Source organism: Poecilia reticulata, chromosome 23, assembly GCF_904066995.2.
Source record: "Poecilia reticulata chromosome 23, P_reticulata-male-v2, whole genome shotgun sequence".
Taxonomy (NCBI): Eukaryota; Metazoa; Chordata; class Actinopteri; order Cyprinodontiformes; family Poeciliidae; genus Poecilia; species Poecilia reticulata.
Window position 1 is genome coordinate 2,350,267 of NC_088852.1, and position 18,931 is coordinate 2,369,197.

At 37.7% G+C, this 18,931-nt stretch overlaps 2 protein-coding genes across 2 annotated transcripts; both read right to left on the minus strand.

Annotated features, from left to right (window-relative positions):
* Positions 1 to 703: 703 nt before the first annotated feature.
* On the minus strand, positions 704 to 5,466 carry tspan9b (tetraspanin 9b). Its single transcript, XM_008400788.2, has 9 exons — positions 5,312 to 5,466; positions 4,099 to 4,155; positions 3,739 to 3,858; positions 3,575 to 3,649; positions 3,031 to 3,114; positions 2,798 to 2,911; positions 1,911 to 1,943; positions 1,726 to 1,809; positions 704 to 1,043 (listed from the first exon to the last, which is right to left on the minus strand). Exons 1-9 carry the CDS (start codon positions 5,369 to 5,371, stop codon positions 969 to 971), a joined length of 702 nt encoding a protein of 233 aa, XP_008399010.1. The 5' UTR covers positions 5,372 to 5,466; the 3' UTR covers positions 704 to 968.
* Positions 5,467 to 8,692: 3,226 nt separating this feature from the next.
* Positions 8,693 to 12,598, minus strand: LOC103459317 (CD63 antigen-like). The gene is made up of 8 exons (XM_008400789.3): positions 12,548 to 12,598; positions 12,170 to 12,289; positions 12,012 to 12,086; positions 11,074 to 11,163; positions 10,384 to 10,488; positions 10,262 to 10,294; positions 10,091 to 10,174; positions 8,693 to 8,989 (listed from the first exon to the last, which is right to left on the minus strand). The coding sequence occupies exons 1-8, from the start codon at positions 12,590 to 12,592 to the stop codon at positions 8,897 to 8,899; spliced, it is 645 nt and encodes a 214-aa protein (XP_008399011.2). The 5' UTR covers positions 12,593 to 12,598; the 3' UTR covers positions 8,693 to 8,896.
* Between the last annotated feature and the right edge of the window lie 6,333 nt (positions 12,599 to 18,931).

Here is an 18,931-nt window from a genome sequence, read left to right on the forward strand (position 1 = left end):
CAGCTTCATTAGATTTGTATTTGTAAAGCATTTGGAACCAGTGTACAGTGGACCCCGATGTATTTCTGGATGTTTCTGTAAAATTATTTGCAAAACAAATCCACCTACTTCTGTGACCCAGGACATACTAAAAAAATTAATACATAAACTTGTAATAAAGTTGTTCAAAAGTAACATTATATGAGAACAAAGTAATAGAATTAAGAGAATAAAATTGTACAATAATAAGTCAAAATTAATAGAATAAAGTCACAATTTCACAAAAATATAGTTGTAATATTACAAAAATTAAGTCTTAATATTAGGAAATAATCAGAATATTAGGATCTTGTCTCATAATACTATGACTATATTCAAAACTAGTTTTGAATTTATTCTCGTAGGACTTTACTCTCTCAATTTTATTTAATTTTTTCAATCAATTTTACTTATAAAGCACCCTTCATAGTAAGTGCTTTTCTTAGCGTGACCTCAATACTGCATCATATACTCCCTATTATATTGTACATTATCAAAAGAAAGCGCAGCTGACACGCTATTGGCTGTATAAAGCAGCCAATCCAAGATCATCTACCATTTTCCTTTGCGCTGATTGGCTGAATCCCCAAAATAAGGAAGATGTTGGATGTTTCTGCAGTAAGATGGTTTCCATCGTGCATTAATGCATTTAAAAGGTATAAACTATTAAATAGGCAGATTATGATTATATTTCAGTAAAAGTTTTAATCCACATCAAGAGCAAAACCTCTGACAAGAATATATAACATTTTATTTTTGTTGGTTATTTGCAGATTTCTTACTTTACACTAATAACTGCGTGGTCACAAAAACAAAACATCTGAAATAATTCAGTTTGCAGTATGATTCTATTTACATTTTACCAATTTAAAATTTATATGGACCAGTCAGTTGATGATGTCTTGATTTTTTCTTGAAAAGAGAGAAAGAAAGTGACTTTCAAGGTTTCCTCATGTGAAAGCGCAGCCTGAGTTGGATCTTCTGATTTGATGGATCAGGAGGCAGCTGAGCGCCAGAAGAAGAATCTGTAAAAAAACAAGAAAACTGTTAAGTATCAAAAACAAAACGGGGGATAAAAAAAAGCAAATATCTGCTCTAAAAGTTATTAATTCTTCTACATAACTTTGCCTCAGGTTTTCTTATCCTTAACTGGTGCAATGAACATATAGGGACAGCCTTCAACCAGTAAAATTACAATAAAGGATTCTGGGATGATTATTATTTCAGGGCTAATTTAGTGTTATTATAAAGTATCAATCATTATTATTAAATGACAACAAAAGGTGATTTTCTACCAAAAAATCTGAACTTTTGAGATGAATTCCAGAAATTTTCTTTTAAAAAAATCTTAGAAAAATCTGAGTTTCAAAAGTAAAAAATTTTGACATTTGAAACTGAAGCTTCAAAGTTTTTTTTCTTGAATATTTCTGACATTAATTAATTTTTTTTTTACAATTTTCTTGCTAATTCTAAACTTTTTGGAGCTCAGAAATGTCCACCTTTTTTTGAGGAAATTTCTGAGATTAATTTCAATTTTTTTTGGCAGATACTTAAATCTGCAACGGTTCTAGTACACTGCCGTAAACCAGCCCTACTGCCAGTGAAATGATGGCTAAAACACTGTCTGAAACAATGGGTACATTGTATTTGCAACGTCTGAGAGGCTGAAAAACCCCGACAGTAAAAGAGAAGGGAGTTCAAACTTACTTCAACGGAAAGAAATCCATAGAAAAGCACCATGCAAAGAGTCGGAATCATTCTAATTACTATATTAAAAAAGTCTTTGCAGGGCTGTGGAAGAAAAGGCAGAAACATGAAACATTTTCAAAACTGTGACAGAATGGGAATGATGACTGAATTCAGGACAATCTGCAAATAAGCTGATTAAATACCTCTGAAAAGATCTGATCTGGACCCGTGGTTCCCTGTTGGGACAAAGATCAAATTTTAGAACCAAATGTGGTTTATAGGCGTTTTGTTAAAACAAATGAATAAAAAAGATGCAAAAATTTGAATTTGTTTGTTTGTATTCAGTCTTTTACGTTGGCACATTTTAGATGAAAAAAAATGGCGTTAATGTTTACCAATAAATTTTTTACATTAAACTCAGCAAATTTCCAGAAAAAACAAGAACATTTTTGAATTTCAAAAGTTTAAAATTTAGTAGAAAGGCGTCAGAATTTAAAAATTTCGGAGTTTGAAAAGTTGAACATTTCCTACAAAAAACATGAGAAATCTTTAGATTAATCTCAGAATTTTTCCAGAAAAACAAATTAACTTCTCCATTTAAAAAGTCAAACAAATTACTTCAAAAAAACTCAGAAATGTTGACAATAATCTCAAAAGTTTTCCAGAAAAAATCTTGGACATTTCTCAGTTTCAAAAGTTGAAACAAAAACTAACCTTCTAAGTTGATGTTAGATTTCTGTTAAATTTTTCTTTTGTTTTTTTGTTAAAATACTTCTAATTGTGACCCTTTTGGCTTTCCATACATCGTCTATCTGGAGCAGATTGCCATGCAGCTGAAACTGTTTTCAGCTACAGACTAAAACCAAACAGCTCTTGTAACATAAGTCATTCTTGCATTGCTTTGGTGTGGAGAACCTTTGGTGGTATCTTCCTTCTCTGATGGACATTAAATTAACAGTTTTACTCAACATAATTGGACCTTATATGATAAACACAGTGAAAGTTTGCCTCAGAACAATATTTGTATATCTTTTATGTTTCCCATTGAAATGGTTGACATTACTTGGTGAAATGATTGCATGTAACCAACCTGAGGTCTGGGTTTACATTTCGATTTCGTGTCCGGTCCTTTTACTGTGCATTCGCAGGATGGTGGGATGATCGCACCCCAGTCTTCTGCACGAAACACTCCGCAGCATTCGCCCTGCAACCACAGGTGCCTTTATCTGTACCTGTCACCCTTAAGCAACCAAAGGATGGATAGTTTTGATCCATCCCAAAACTACGTAAAAACTATTAGCTTGGTTTGGTAAAAAGCCTTACTTTTTTTTGTATTTCTTGAATCTCGGTCCCGTTAAGTAGGAGCTTCATCATTTCTTCATCAGGTTTGTAGAAATTATCTATTAGCTACAAGGTTAGAAAAACTGCATTAGACTAGAGAAGAACAGATTATATGAGCACAAAAGTGACAACAAACAAGATTATCCAGGACTTTAAGTTCCCAACAAAACAGATTCCTGTTGGTCCGATCATCACAAAACTTTACTTTTCAATGTTAGATGGACCAAAGTTTGTAAAGGTCTGCATTCCACAACCAACACTTGGGATCATATTGTCAAAACAGAATCTAGCGACTGAAAAGAGAAAAGTACGGAAACCAAACAATCTCAAAATGTAATTAAGTTGCATGTGAGAATGTAAGAGATGCTTTATGTGTCCAGTCAGAAGAGACTGAAGTCAGAGATCTGAGACTAAATGATGACTTGAGAACTTAAATTCAAAGATAAAAGTCATAATTAACTGAATAATAAATACATGTAAAAGAGAACAAAATACTCCAGGAGGGTAAATATTAGGCAGACATTACCACTTTTCTATAGATAGTGAATAAAACCCCCATAATCAGATAGATGATCATCATGATTATCGTCAGACCTGCGAACTGTAAATGAAACCAAACAGACAGTAGATCAGACGATGGAAACAAAAACATTTAAACGTTTGTGATAAAAAACTTCTTTTTTTGCGTACGATCATCAGCATGACGTTGTTCTCTGTGACGGCGGCGTAGATTCCCAGGACGGCGATGAAGAGGACGACCAGGGCGAACACCCATATCTTTAACAGGTTGAGGTCATTAAATCCAGAAACCTGAAACAGAGACGCTGGATCACTGCCGAGTCACTCACACTCAGCCACTGACGCAAAAATGAGCAATGTGCTATGGGGCGCCGCTAGGGGGCGCCAAAACGATGGCAGAAAAATAATTTCCAGTCCATTTTCTGTATTGTGTACAATGATTTATAGTAGAGCCATTCGTAGAAGATTTAACGCCTTATGTGCTTAACTTCTTCCATCTACTCTGATTCTAGCAGCGTTGTTGATGTTTACCTTGTAGCTGGAGTAAGACGACATCACGGACACGTGTATGATCACGAATCCAATGACCTGGAGCAGAAAGTTAAAAACTGCGAGTCAGTTTAACTAATTACATAAAATGCAGATGATAAAACCCCATCTGAATTGTTAAATTAGGGTTTGAGAGTAAAATAAGACTTTAAAAGCGGACTGCAAAAAACGTCTTAAAGGGAGTTTACATGGATGCATCGTGGAAGATGTCATTGCAACAAAAAGACACTAGAGGGAGACACAGAGTTGAGAAAAGTTCTGCTTCCATTTACATTAAAACTAAAACTGACAAAAATCAAAAGTTATTAGAAAACAAAACGATTTGAAACATAATAGAAGAAGGCAGGCATTAATATTTGTTTAAGATTTGTTTCAGATTTTTTTTTTCTTCAGATTAGCTCAAAATCAGAAGGGCATATTTTGAAAATAAAAAAAATACAAGAATTAAAATATGAGTTAAAAGATCTAATAAAAAGGTACCAAAATATAAAAATCAATAATTAAATGCAGGCAAACCGAATTTAAAAATCAGCATAAAAACACATGAATATGATGTAACATTTACCTAATTAAAAAATGTATTTACCTTTAATTTACTAACAACAGAATAAAGAGAAATGTGAACCATAACCCCAATGGAAAAACGAATGGTGCTCCAAATTTGTTAATTTGTTCCATATAATTGGTTAAATTTAGTCAAACTTACTTTATTGATATTTGTTTAACATGACAACTTAAAAAAACTCAACATTATTTCCTTGGATAAGTTTAATTTATTACTTTTAAGATATTTTTAAATTGGATCAACTGGACAAAATGGCAGAAAAATGCAAAATCTGCATTTACCTGCTTTTTTTCACCTCATTGCAAATGAGAAGTTTTTTATTCTGATCGAATATATAATAATTGCTACATTGCAGAAATGCAATGTGCTGCATTCAGAACAATTCAGGACTGGAATAAATGACCAAAAAACTGAGATTTAAAAACAACATTTTCTTCTTTTTTTTTAATTTTCAAAGAAAGTTTCACGTGTGTAATTTGTAAAATGTGGTATCTCATCAATCTTGTGTATGTTGGTGGAAACTAAGGAAGATCCTAACAAACAAACATTTTGTTTAATATTCTGGCAAAATAACTTCTTGGTTTGCATGTTTATAAAGTAAGAAATCAGAAATCAAATCCTTGCACTCACCACGAAAAACACATTGAGGAGGATAAAAGCCAACTTCAGGCAGGAGTTTGCTTTTCCCATCTTTGCTCTGGATGCTGCAAATCAGAGTTCTGGAAGGTTCTGCTAACAAATATATGGGTGGGAAGCACAAAATGACATCACATCTCGGGTTGTTCACTGGAAAGCATTTGCATTTTTATCTGACAGGAGAGAGAGGTCGGGTCCAGCTCAGGCTGCAGGTTGTGCAACGCTGGCGGGAAACGATCTAACAGGATCCATAAAAGGTAAAAAAATTCAAGGAAAAGCAAAGAGAACAAGAAAAACATGAAGGATAATAAGTGTTTATGTTGGACAGATTGAGAACAGTTTTCTCCAGTGGTTTCACTTTATCTGCTGTGGTTGGCTCCGGTCAGAAGGGGCCCACTGGACAAAGTTAGGAGGGGGAAAAGCAGCTTAGTGGAAAAATGAGAGCAGACTTCCTTGGAAGAGTTTATCGAGATTCAAGCATCTGCAGCCAAAACCTCAGGAAGTTCTGGATTATTTCAGTTCACATCGAAAACATCAAACTTTCTCCAGCCAGTGAAGGAAAACTGAGTAACATTGTGACTCTAAATAACAAAACACTAACATTTATATCACATCTGGGTGAGTGACCAGGTACCAGGAGCAGAGAAAACCTGGGGAAAGTTTTCTCTGCGTTGGAGGATTCACCGTCTGGTTTACAGGAAACGATCAGGGAAACTTTTCTCTAGATCTCTGAAAAGTCAGAATTATGAAATTAATGAGGATTTAAAAACTTAAATTCTGCAGCTAAAGCAAGAATTTTGACTTCAATCTCAGAATTATTTCCTCACATTTTTGTCAGCGATTTGGGATTAAAGTCAGAAATATATGAAATGATTAGATGTGAACTTTAATTCTGAGAGTAAAGTCAAAATGTTAAGCTAAAAGTCACAATTCTGCATTTGTATTATTACTTGGACGAATTATCGTATTAAAGTCAGAATTCTGAAATTAAGTAAAAACTTTGGGATTAAAGTCAGAAATACAAGAATTACGTCAGAATTCAGAGTGATGACATTAGATGGTGATTTCCAAACAAATGCTAAAAGTAAATTCAGTGTGCAAAACAGTTTCTTTTTTATTTGCTACCTTCGATTTGTTACCGGCTGTCACTCACGCTTACATGAACAACTGTAGTTTGCACATAGGAGCCCATAGAAAAATATCAGCAAAAAACAAAGGTGCATTGTTATTCAAATTCACTTTAATTATTAGCAACAAATTGCATGTTTATTGATGTGGTATAAGGAAAAAAATAAGCCAATAAATGGAGCTTTTGCTTTTTGAGACTTTCTGTAACTGTTCAACAGGATGTGGGAAACATAAAAGGCATTCGATGAGTTTTAAAAGGAGAGAAGCATCATGATGTTGAAGTTGAAAACCTTGTGTTCAAAATCTAAAATCAATGTGTGTGTGTGTGTGTGTGTGCGCGCGCGTTTGTTTGTAATACCTTGTGGGGACGATTTTCCTGACACATACTACGTTGTGGGGACCAATTGCTCATTAAAAGCTATTGGTTTTAATGAAACCCTGTTTTTGGGTCAGGGTTAGGTATGTGGGGCTGCACAGTGGTGTAGTTGGTAGAGCTGTTGCCTTGCAGCAAGAAGGTTCTGGGTTCGATTCCCGGTCTTTCTGCATGGAGTCTCCATGTTCTCCCTGTGCATGGTGGGTTTTCTCCAGGTACTCCGGTTTCCTCCCACAGTCCAAAAACATGACTGTCAGGTTAATTGGCTTCTCTAAATTGTCCCTAGGTGTGAGAGTGTGTGTGCATGGTTGTGTGTCCTGTGTGTCTCTGTGTTGCCCTACGAAAGACTGGCGACCTGTCCAGGGTGACCCCACCTCTCGCCCGAAACATTAGCTGGAGATGGGCACCAGCACTCCTCCCGACCCCACTGAGGGACAAGGGTGAAAGAAAATGGATGGATGGTTAGGTATGTGATGGTTAGGGTTAGGAAAAGGTTAAAGGTTAAGTTTAGGCTGTAGAAATGAATGGAAGTCAATGGAAAGTCCCCACAAAGATACCGACGCACACATGTGCGTGTGAGTGGAGGGAGGATGGGTGAGGCGGGGGGGGGATTGGAAAATGCACCACGTGTGAACTGTTGAAAAAAGGTCATGAGATTCTTGAGCAGATTGAGGCCAACACACATTCCCATCTGCAGCCTTTACAGTAAAACTCTTGGTTGGTTTCAGTTTAGACTCACTTTATATGCAAGTGCTTTACTTTGGCTCACAGCACATGTGGTAACAGTCGTGATTCGGTTATGATGTTGAGGATCAAGAATTGATAAGATCAGATAAGAGCAATTTCCAGAAATAAGCAGCTATTAGATGTGAATTATAAAAGAAAAGCAAGAAGATTTAAATACAAGAAAAAACATCTGTAAAACTTACCAAACAGACCCACTCTGTTAGCTTCACACATCCTTATTCTTCAAATGTACAACCATCCACTACTTTATGCGTTTCTGTTGGGACCTGGAGTTGTTTGCTTCATCCTCTAGAGGGCGCTGGAGGCTGTTTTCCACCTGAGGGCATCTGCGGACCCACACACCTGGAACCATTCTGCCATCAGGAGCTGTATAACTAGAGGAGGCTGCCGACACTTCTCTGCCAGATTGTTAGCCAGTGATGGTACAGGCTCACCTCAGGTCAAACCTTTCTGATCCCTTCCTAGATCCTGATCCTTTGTGTCTCTGACCTGTTACAGCTGTTTGTCCTGAGACGTGCTGGAGAAAGCAGATTCTGTCAAGACCCTTCTGGACCTACAGAGCGGCAGCCTCCCTCCCAGCGGATCAGTTCCAGCTCCCGAACTTACCTGTCCGTCCTCCAACGCCGCCGCAGCCCGCAGTCCTCCGCACCTCAAACCAACTCCGGATTCCCCAGGCTCCTCCCCAGTCCTTTCCCCTCCCGATTGGAGGTAAGCTCGCCACCAGCACCATCTCCAAATTTCCGACGACCTCAAACTTACCGTCTGTTTCTCCCTCAGTTGACCCAAGTTCCGGTCCGGACGCACCCGGACCGTTTACCTGCGTTTCTTTCCCAACTTGTTGTAATAAATCACTTAAATCATTCTCGGGTTTCTGGAGTGGATCTGCATGTGGGTTAGAAAATTAGACCACATCATGACAGTTTCTACCAAAGGGGTTTCCAAAACAAACATGGTACATTTTCAAAAACTATTAAGAAAAAATGTGCAACCACGTGACAGGATGTAACAGAAAGGAATGTAGTGGGAAAGCTGGACCAATCAGTGGCTCTGTAACTCCAATACAAAAACCCTGAACTCCAAACGGCGCCATGTTTATTTCTGAAAGTGACAACTCAGTCATTCAGCTCTGCAGAGGCCAGGTAACAGCATGTTTATTTGGTTCAGGTGTGTCAGAGAAGGAATCCTTCACAATAAAAGCCAATATTTATGGAGGAAGCATCACAAAATGCGGAAACGTTTGCAAAACATTTGGTAACATTTTTTCTAAATAAAGAATCTGAACAATATTTGAGCATCATTCCATAAAACCCATCAAGACTTGCAGGTTGATGTCAATAATCCTTCATTGCAAAAGCTGGTATTCCTGCTCTGTCGTGACGACTGATCTGATTAATCATGTTAGCGGAGATGATCAATCCCATCACCTGGAAGAACAAGAGGACAGAAGAGACATGAGAACAAAGGAAGGTTCTGGTCTTACTGTTGGGTTTGCTGCACACAAATGTTTCAGCTACTCTCCTCCTAAACTGACATTCATTGTTTGATAGCCAATCTGCTGTTCTGCTAAAGCACCAATGTTTGTAGGAACACATTAGCGTGCCATGTTTTCCTCTGTTTTTGAGGTGGGAAATCAACGATACTGGGTATAAATGTGTCCTGAGTCAATTCCAACGTTGTTTGGTCCACATTGTTGTTTCACATCTATTAACTTTCATTTTGTATCTGTACACCAACCACATACTGAACCAGAGGATATAAGTTTAAACATGTTGCATTTAAAGCTGCAGTAACTTTTACAAAAATGTATTTATTTGTTAAAACTATCACCAGGTTGTGACTAGATCGATCTCCTCCACCTCGTCCCTGAGCTACTGCTGCTGTCTGCAGAAGTGCAAAAGCATCCAGAGCTAGAAGGAGGGTCTTAGTGCTGTCAATTATATTCGTGTACTCGCTGCTAAATGTGCTAATGGCGGAGAAACAACTTCCTGTTACAGGAAACCCATTTATCTGCCATCTTCGGTGGCTATGCTAACTAGCTTTAGCATTCATGCCAGGCTATGTTGTGGTGAACCAGCTGTAGCTTAGCGAAGAGCTAGCGGGAGGGGGTTAGCGCCAGAGCGCTAATCTCCACATGTTCAATTCAAACATGGTAACTGCTGGTGTAGAACTTGGATTTTACATTAAAATGGCCTAAAAACTCATTTTTTTGGCTCCTAATTTTCCTTCATGACTGGAGTTGGATTGTTTTCAATCCACCATTTCTCCTAAATAAAAACATTGTGTACATGTATCAACATCCATGGAGTTCAGTTATTAATTAGCTTTATTTAAGGCTACCTGTTCAAAGCAAATACAGCTGCTAAGGAGAGCTCTTACTCCCAAAGAAGAAAAAATTACAATGGTGAAGAAATTTAGGACCAAAACATTTTTGTCTTCCTTCTCAAGTCTTTCAGTCTTAAAGGATTTGTGTTGCTGTGCAGAGATGATTGTCTGTAGATGATGACAGAAAAATGAACAGAACTTACAGCAACGAAAGCGAATCCAAAAATGAAGCCTAAGGCAAGCTTTATGCCATATTCAATATAAGCCCAAGTAATTTCACCACAGGACTGAAAAACAGAAAGTTGAGAGTACGTTACGGGTTGCACCCTGGAGATGTGACAAAATGGTGAAGTGACATTTGTTTGACTGAATACCTTGGAGTGGACGGATGAAAATCCTCCGAATCCCTGTGAGAAAACAACAACATGTCCAAAGATTTGCTGATAATTACTGTATTCTTTAACAGAGGATGAATTATTAAACCTTTTTAACTCACCTGTGGAATGGATTTACATTCTGATCCATATGAAGGTGTGCAGCGACAGGAGTCAGGGATGTCTGAGCCCCAGTCCTCGACTCCAGTCCATCCACAACACTGAAGCTGAAACACCAGACTTTAAAATTAGGATTTTATAGATTCCAACAATGCAGCAAACATTCTGAAACAAAATAATTACAAATGCTTTAATTTTAATATAATTATTTGTCCATCACTAATATGCATACTGTGTTTTGTTAAACAGGTTTGTCTGTGGGGGCTGCACAGTGGCGCAGTTGGTAGAGCTGTTGCCTTGCAGCAAGAAGGTTCTGGGTTCGATTCCCAGCCCGGTCTTTCTGCATGGAGTCTCCATGTTCTCCCTGTGCATGGTGGGCTTTCTCCAGGTACTCCGGTTTCCTCCCACAGTCCAAAAACATGACTGTCAGGTTAACTGGCCTCTCCAAATTGCCCCTAGGTGTGAGTGTGTGTGTGCATGGTTGTGTGTCCTGTGTGTCTCTGTGTTGCCCTGCGACAGACTGGCGACCTGCCCAGGGTGACCCCACCCCTCGCCCGAAACGTTGGCTGGAGATGCACCAGCAACCCTCCCGACCCCACTGAGGGAAAAAGGGTGCAAGAAAATGGATGGATGGATGGAGGTTTGTCTGTGCTTCCTTTAAAACACCACCAGGGGGAGCCCTTTAGTCTTACTTCTTTTTGCGCGGTTTCAAGAAGATGTTTTTTTTTATTGTCTTTCAAGATTTCCTTGGCAACTTCAGGACTTCGAAAGATTTCCATGGCCTAAACATTAAGGAAGAACATGATTAGATAAAACCAGACAAAACACATACAAGATGAAAACAAGTACTTTGTTGTCATTGGGGATATTCTAATGAGTGACTATCAGTGGAGACTGCATGTTCATTTTATGCCTTTATGGTTTTCCATAGGTATGAGATCAGCACTTTGCTGGACTAAATAAGGCTAAAAGCTTAACAGCATGCCATAAATTTAGGTGATTAAGGATTCAGACCTACATTTTTACAGCCACAAGAGGTTTTATAAAACAGGCTGCAGAAAACTGGTGCCTGATCTTATTTTGTGACAAACTCCAGGAAATGGTTACGAACCAATAAACCATTAATCTCTGCACTACACTTCACCATATAGGAAGAGATCTGGTTATTGGTCTATACCGGAGATGCTTGCATTGCTTTGGTGTGGAGAGCTTTAGTGAGGGTTCATGCAGGACTTGACAGAAAGAAATAAAAAGACGGATTTCATTGTAACTGTCTGTGAGCTGGTTAACCCTTCAGTGACTGGATGAGGTCTGAGGCAGACGGTTCACTGTGAGCCAGTGGCGCAACTACACATTATTCAGGTGGATGCGAAAACATAGATCGGCGCACCCCCCCCCCCCCCCCCCCCCCGTAAGGCGCGCTGAAGTGTACGGGAAAACATCGGCGTGCCGCCCCCTCCAGACGGGGGTTTTGGCGCCCCCTCTGGTGCTGCGCCCCTATGCGTTGCATACCCTGCATACCCACTTTTTGCGCCACTGCTGTCAGCTAACGTCAGTAATCGCTGCGCCTGCTCCACCAGCTGAGCCCTGCACCCGTTTCCTGCACTGCACAACTTATGTAGCAGATTACCTGGTTTTTTGAAACAATGACAAGAACTCCACAGATTACCATGAGCACCATTCCAATCCCCATCAAAACTGCAAACTGCAAAGAAAACAATACGAATAATTACTGAGTTATTGATCAACTTGGAATTAGAATTAAATTTTGTGAAATGTTGTACATACAAGCTTGAGGCCACATTTATTTTCGGTGCGTGCGGCGTGGGTCCCCAGCAAGGAGATCAGGACAATGCTAATGGCAAACACCCAGATCCAGATAATGCTGGGGGCGTCAATCCCTTCCATCTGGTCACAGAGAGCATAAACACAGGAATTACCGATTATTGTTTCAAGTTTTTCCAAGTTTATTTGTTTTCCCCAACTTTCTATTCTCCACTGCAGTGAATTATTGGCAATTATCGTTACAGAGAGCATTTTAACTCATCGTCGGCTGTTTACGTCTCCAGGCTACAGCAGCAAGACGGCATTTCCTCAAAGGAAAGAATCTATAAGACATTAGTCCAAAATAAAGCACATTATTAAAGTTTAGTTTTTGTGTTTTACCTTATATGCACTCAGATTGATCTGCAGTAATCCGTAGATCAACATGCCTCCCAAACACTAAAAACAGGAATGCACAGGTTTATTCAATAAAACCAAGAAAAACACAGAAACAAACATTTTCTTTTCCTTCAGATTTGCAAAAAATGACATTTTAACAGTGAAGAAAATATAACATCTATTATTGATAATAGTCTGTGAGTGCAGGTGATAAATTTCACATTTCATCACACAAACTTATCATTTCATGGTAGATTTTTCAATAAATGAATTTTAAAATATTCATTTTCTCTGCTTGTCACATATTTGTCATTTCTACATTAGACACTAGGGAGCAACGCAGAGCTAAAAACTGAAAGATACTGGACATAAAAATATTTGATATTATAAAATAATCCAAATATTTAAACTACAGTCAAGATTAAAGTGACAGTTTAATGTCGACTGTCTGGACAAAACTGTTGGCTTTGAAAAATTATTCATTTCTATCAAGGTTATGCAGCGACTCCTGCAACTTAGACTCAATTTGAAAAACAATTAAATTCCTTATAACTAAATAAATAGTCACTTTTATGCACAGAGAGAAACTAATTTGCATCTTTGAGGCATCAGAAAATTGGAAAGGAAAGTTGAAAAATGAAGAAAATCAAAGAAGCACAAATATGTGTAACTATTAACCAAACAAAAATAACAGGAAGTGAATATTTTTGTCATTTTTATTTCTACTTTGCTCTCCCTTTTTAGTAGTTTTAAACAATTAAAAGTCGTTTTTACCAGCTGGCCTCATTAATTATTATATATTTTAAGTGCTTTGAAAAGAACATTAGTTAAATTTTCTACATAAATAAAAAATACTTATAAAATCCAAAGGAAATAATTTTACTTATTGTAAACAAGCAGTTGAAGGAGATGAAAACAGCCTTCAGGCATCCATCAATTTTCCCCATTTTGTCTGTTTTACTTTGACTAGACAGCTGAGAGAGAGAGAGAACTGAACAGTTCAGAGACAAAGGTGATTGTGCTGCTGCGCCTGCAGGCGATCGATCTGCTCAACGTTTGAACACAGAGGGAAAATCAGCAGAAAGCTGCCAATGACCAGGAGGAGGAAGCGTCAAAACTCAAGAAATACATACATTTAACAAGCCCAGAATAAAAAAATTCACCAGTTTTAGGATCTCATTTCCACCATTCAAGATGTTTTTCAAGCAGAATTTAAGAAATATTTTTTAATCATACAGAAGATGAGATTAAACATAAAACATCTTCAGTTTGAACAAGAACAGAAGGAGGAAGCATAAAATCAGCAGTTAAAGCAATTAAAGCAGTTCCAGGAGGAAACGCAGAAAAACGCTTTGTGTTCAATTGTTTATTTTTCTTCCTGCTTTTTAACTTCAGTTTTACCAGAAAACCTGGAAAAGCTGAAGTTTGATCACTAAAACCTGCTTTGTTTCGTACAAACTGCTGAAGAACGAAGGATCAGAGAAAAACTGTTTTAAACTTTGGAGAAAAAAAAGATGTTCTAATTTATATTTTACTACAAATTTCAATTTCCTAAATGTTCTTACATACAATATGTTAATTTGCATCAAAGCAATAAAACCCATCTTATTATTACTGAGCAGTTTTTTCCATGTGTTTTTGGTATTTTGACATTTTATCTTCGATAATGAGCTCCGAGCTTTCAGGATGAAAGGCCTCTTTGCCATCACCCTAATCTTTAGCTAAATAGTACCTTAATGCAGAGGAGAGGAAAGAAACATTCTAAGAATAAAAGTTAAAATTCAAAAGTTCATACAACAATTTATGAACTTTTAGGATACGAATAGCTGAGACAATGAGAAAAACTACAGGATGAATGCAGAAGAGAAACTAACTAAACCTCAGCACAGATTGGGACCAAAGATCAGCTTATAGAAGCTGTGGCTGAAAATAAAACTCAGAAACAAGAAACAATGACAGCGATCAGCAGAGCGAGGTTAAAAAAATACCAGAGGAACTCCGGTTTATCCACAGAAACTGAAGAAATATTTAACTGTAAACAAAGCAGATATAAAAGTAGTTATTCATGCCAGTATTGTTTTATTCCACATTTTGTGTAACCTGCTAATTTCTCTTCTAAGGGTTTTTGTTTTGTTGTAAAAGTCTAAGGAGTCAAAGGAAAGTGAAAGTACTTTGAACTGTAAAATATCTCATCACACCAAAACAAATAAACTCATCCACAGCAGATTTAAAATCATTCACATTTTAAATTAAAATGGTTGTTAGATGGTGTAGTGCGACAGTCACTGGTACATAAGATGAGTAGTAAAGGAAAGTGGAAAAACCACCGTGTGGTAAACCAGCAGCTGATTGGAGGGACTGCCGTTCACACATTGAGATCAGATCTGTTGGTAAAACCAACCAAACCACAAGATCAAGTTTAAACTAACAGATTAAGATCTGGCTGGGAAACCCAAAAATATACAAAAAGTCAAGAAATAAGAGCTGAGCGAGGATTTTGGCTATTGGTGTACTCTGGCATATTAATAGGAACCACTATTTTGAGCACACTCTGTCACACTGAGTCAAACCAAGAGAAGTCTTTGAAAAACCTGTTCCCCTCCTGACCTGTGGGGGCGCTGCACCAGGAACCACTGAAGGAAACGACACAGAAGACACTGAGCACGACTTCCTTCTTCACAAAATGTAAACAACAATGGAGCAGCGTCAGATTGTAACAGTTGGAGGCAGCAGGGGCGCCACCAGGAATCGTGGGCCCAGACAAATTTTGCGCAGCTGCTGTTACAATTTTATGAGCCTATTTGACCCATAAATAGACTCAAACTGGTCTTTTAACAAACTAAGTTAGTTAAAAAGGTTTCCCGGTGTTGAACCAGATGCGTGACACTTGGGAACCCAAACTACCAGCTACTATGACACATAGTTCAAAAGGTAATAATGGGTAACTAGTTACTGGCCATTAAAACAATTTTTTATTAACTATTAACTATGTATTATGCCGTGTTAAATTGGTAAATTAGTGACAGACTTGTTTCAAACAATTAAACCTTCTCATTACCAATATGATGAGAATTCTTTAAACAAGCATGTTCTGAAAAGACTGAGTTTAAATTGTTTTGGTGTCGTATATCTATATGGTGTTCTGATATATATATATATATATATATATATATATATATATATATATATATATATATCTTTTCTGACCAAGAATTGGTCAGAAAAGAAGTACTAAATGTCAATACAATATGTTCTACAGCACAACTGAACTATTTAAGGAGGATGTTTAAATGTCTGGATATGGTTTTCACAACAGCATCAGAAACTAAATCTAGACATTAAAAACATCTCTTGCCACAGCTGCACACTCAGATAATTTCTGCACGTGGTTTCTGGTGCTAACAAAATCAATGCCCTAGTTCTGTGGTATCTGTAACGGAAGTAGAGAAAACCACGGAGTTAAGAGAAATGGACAGGCTCAGTTTCACGGAAAAAGGATGTTAAGAAAGTCATGATAAAGGAGGAACAACCAAAACCTGTTGATGGCAAACGAATCGGCTAAATACTCCATTAAAACGGTAGAATTGCCAGGGATAACTTTGAGGTTTGAGTTAAAGCTTAAACCACGAAGACTGTAGGAGGCAAACAATGGCGTAGAAATTCATTTGCTGCTTGTATTTGGAATCTTTATTTATCTTCATTTATAAGATTGAAGGCGAGTTAAAACTTAAACTGACCAAGAGTCCGAGAGATTCAGTTCACCATCTCTACAGCTGCCTGTCCTGCCACCACTTGTTAAAAGATTAAGTCAAAGTCTCACCCCTTAACTAGTAGGAGATTGCTTACTTGCTATTATCCATTTGGATTCTGGGAAACTAAGGAACTGGTCACAAGAAACGTAGGAAATTGGTGTGGTAGACTATGAACTCTCAACCCAGTTCAGTGTTTACACATACATGTGAAAATGGCTGCAAACAGATGCACAATTTTACAGCCATGCATCTTTGAAGCACATAGCGATAAACCAGCTGACCAAATGTGCTAGAGCCCCACTTTGGTTGCTAGGTAACAGCACAGTGACTGTCTAACGTGAGACCAAAAACACAATAGCTCATTCCAAAAACAATGGCTGGGTGGGTTTTTAAATGTTTGTGCTGCTTTTAGAAACAGTTGAGACAGAAAATTTGAGAGCAAATTTAGAATTTCAGGGTAACAACAAATTGGTCAAGTTGTGTCACAGTTTCTGAACAAACCGGGTTTGAACTGGATCCGTGGGAAGCTTGGAGTACCAACTGCTGTGGTGAGGCAGGTTGTTGGAGGACCAAAAATACGGCCACGGGGTTTTATTTGCTGCTGTTGATGCGTTACACACTCAGAAGAACTTTCTCACAATGGCTGGTTCTCGCTGTTAGCTTAACAACTTTAGCTTGTACTTAGGACTCCATACGACTTCAACAACAAAAACCAAAGGAGCCGTTTCAGTGAAAATAGCCTAAAATAATCCTGAACAAGTCGCATGTTTACTGGTGTAGGTCAAAGGGGAGAAAATAAGCCAGTGAATGAGAAGGTGGAGCTTTTATCTGTTGGAAACTTTTGATAAATGTGTGACAGGATGTGGGATACACAAAAGGTAACTCTTTAATGAGTCTTGAAAGTAAAGTAGCATCATAATGTTACTTTTAAACAGTTTGAAACACTTCTGCCTCTAAGCCCAGAACCAAACTGTGTAGGAAAAAACCATGTTGTGAGACATACTGTCTGAATAACACCTTAAAAAGTACCTTGTGGTTGGTGAAAACAGGTCACAGGGTGGTGGAGCAAACTGTGGCCAGCGTGTTCCCACCGGCAGCTTTTACAGTAAAACTCTGACTTACTCTGGTGTCAGGAGAGCTTATACTCATGTTTTACTTTAAGACAATTACCACTTATGTTGTGATTCATCTAGGACGGATTATTAAAGTATTTCTCAGCTGCTTTAAATCCTCAGACAGACTGAAGCTGTTAATAAACCATCTAATGCTTCAGAGACTTTAAAAAAGGGAGAACAGTTCATCTCATACTTTCAAGTCAGTGATGGATTAAAAACATCCTTCTTGGTTTCACCATTTTATTTGACGAACATGAAATTATTATGTGATTTTTATGTGTGAGGTTCCTCAAGGCTCTGTTCTTGGCCCACTTTTATTTACAGTTGCAGTCAATAGATTTTAATATTATTTAAAAGTTGATTTATTTCAGAAAGTTAATTCGCATAGTGAAACTTTATTTAGATTGATTAAGCACTTTTGATTTCCAACTGCGATTATTTCCAGTTTAAAGTTAATGAAAGATGACATTTACGCATCGGACATATGAAAAACATTTTAAATAAAGAAACGTATGAATCTATTTGAAGAAATACTTTTAATTTGACAACATATACATTTTAATGAATATAAATTTCCAGCCAAATGCACCATCTCTTACTAGCTCTCATCTTACCACCACATGACCGCAGCCTCTTACTGTTTTTCAGTAAATGTGTCAACATGAATGTGCAGGTGAGTCAACATTTCCTACTGTTTTCTTTCCTATTTTGTTTGGAAAAACCAACAGTTGTTTGGGGTCTAAAATGTAGCCTGGGTACTTTGGATCAGCAACTGAATTTTTAACATTAAGACATTAAACTCAGTATATCCCTTTAGCTTTACTCATATCTCCATGATAAAGCACCGATGAAACACTTCAAACATCACAGGAAGGCCCAGAGTTTCAGTTTCATTGTTTTTTTCTCTAGATTTTGTGAACTCCAGCCCTGACAAATATGCGTAGCTTCAACTTTTAACCATCTGCCGTATTTTCAGGACTATAAACCACAGATTTCTCTGCCGCTCCAGGTTTTCCACAGCGAAGCAGCAGAGGGGGGCGGACACCCAGCTTTTGAGTCATAACAGGTCAATTGAATATCATATTTATTACGGTTGAAAAAGAAAAAGTTGCCAAGTTTAGATTTAACTGATTATGAGGGCGAATGAGTTTGAAGAGAAAAATCTCCTGTCTGCTAGCATGTGCTAAATGACAATGAGCGCTTTCTTCTTCTTCAGATTTCAACGGCAGCTTGCATCCATTGTTGTTGCACTATTGCCATCTACTGGATCCTAATATCTACGCCTCAAATTCTCATAATGATCCCAGGATTATTTAAAAAACAAAAAATCTTCTTTTTCCCCCTCTATGCTATTTAATTGATCAACATTCTCAAATTTTAATTCCCTATTACAACCTAATTCGGTTTTAATGGCCATTTTCTTCCTTTATTTCCAATTTTAACTTCCAATGATTCACTTCCTGCTACAGAGCCCCCTGGTGGTTGAAGAAAAATCCACATGTAAGCCACATGGTTCGAAG

Excerpts from the sequence above, each read along its gene's own strand:
- tspan9b (XM_008400788.2), bottom strand. The coding sequence starts at position 5,371 with ATGGGAAAAGCAAACTCCTGCCTGAAGTTGGCTTTTATCCTCCTCAAT. Across the intron at positions 4,156-5,311 it reads TCCTCAATGTGTTTTTCGTG|GTCATTGGATTCGTGATCAT; the intron begins GTGAGTGCAAGG and ends TTTCTGCTCCAG. Across the intron at positions 3,115-3,574 it reads TCACTATCTATAGAAAAGTG|CTAATAGATAATTTCTACAA; the intron begins GTAATGTCTGCC and ends CTAACCTTGTAG.
- LOC103459317 (XM_008400789.3), bottom strand. The coding sequence starts at position 12,592 with ATGTTGATCTACGGATTACTGCAGATCAATCTGAGTGCATATAAG. Across the intron at positions 12,087-12,169 it reads ATAAATGTGGCCTCAAGCTT|TTTGCAGTTTTGATGGGGAT; the intron begins GTATGTACAACA and ends TTTTCTTTGCAG. Across the intron at positions 10,175-10,261 it reads TTTCATCCGTCCACTCCAAG|TCCTGTGGTGAAATTACTTG; the intron begins GTATTCAGTCAA and ends TCTGTTTTTCAG.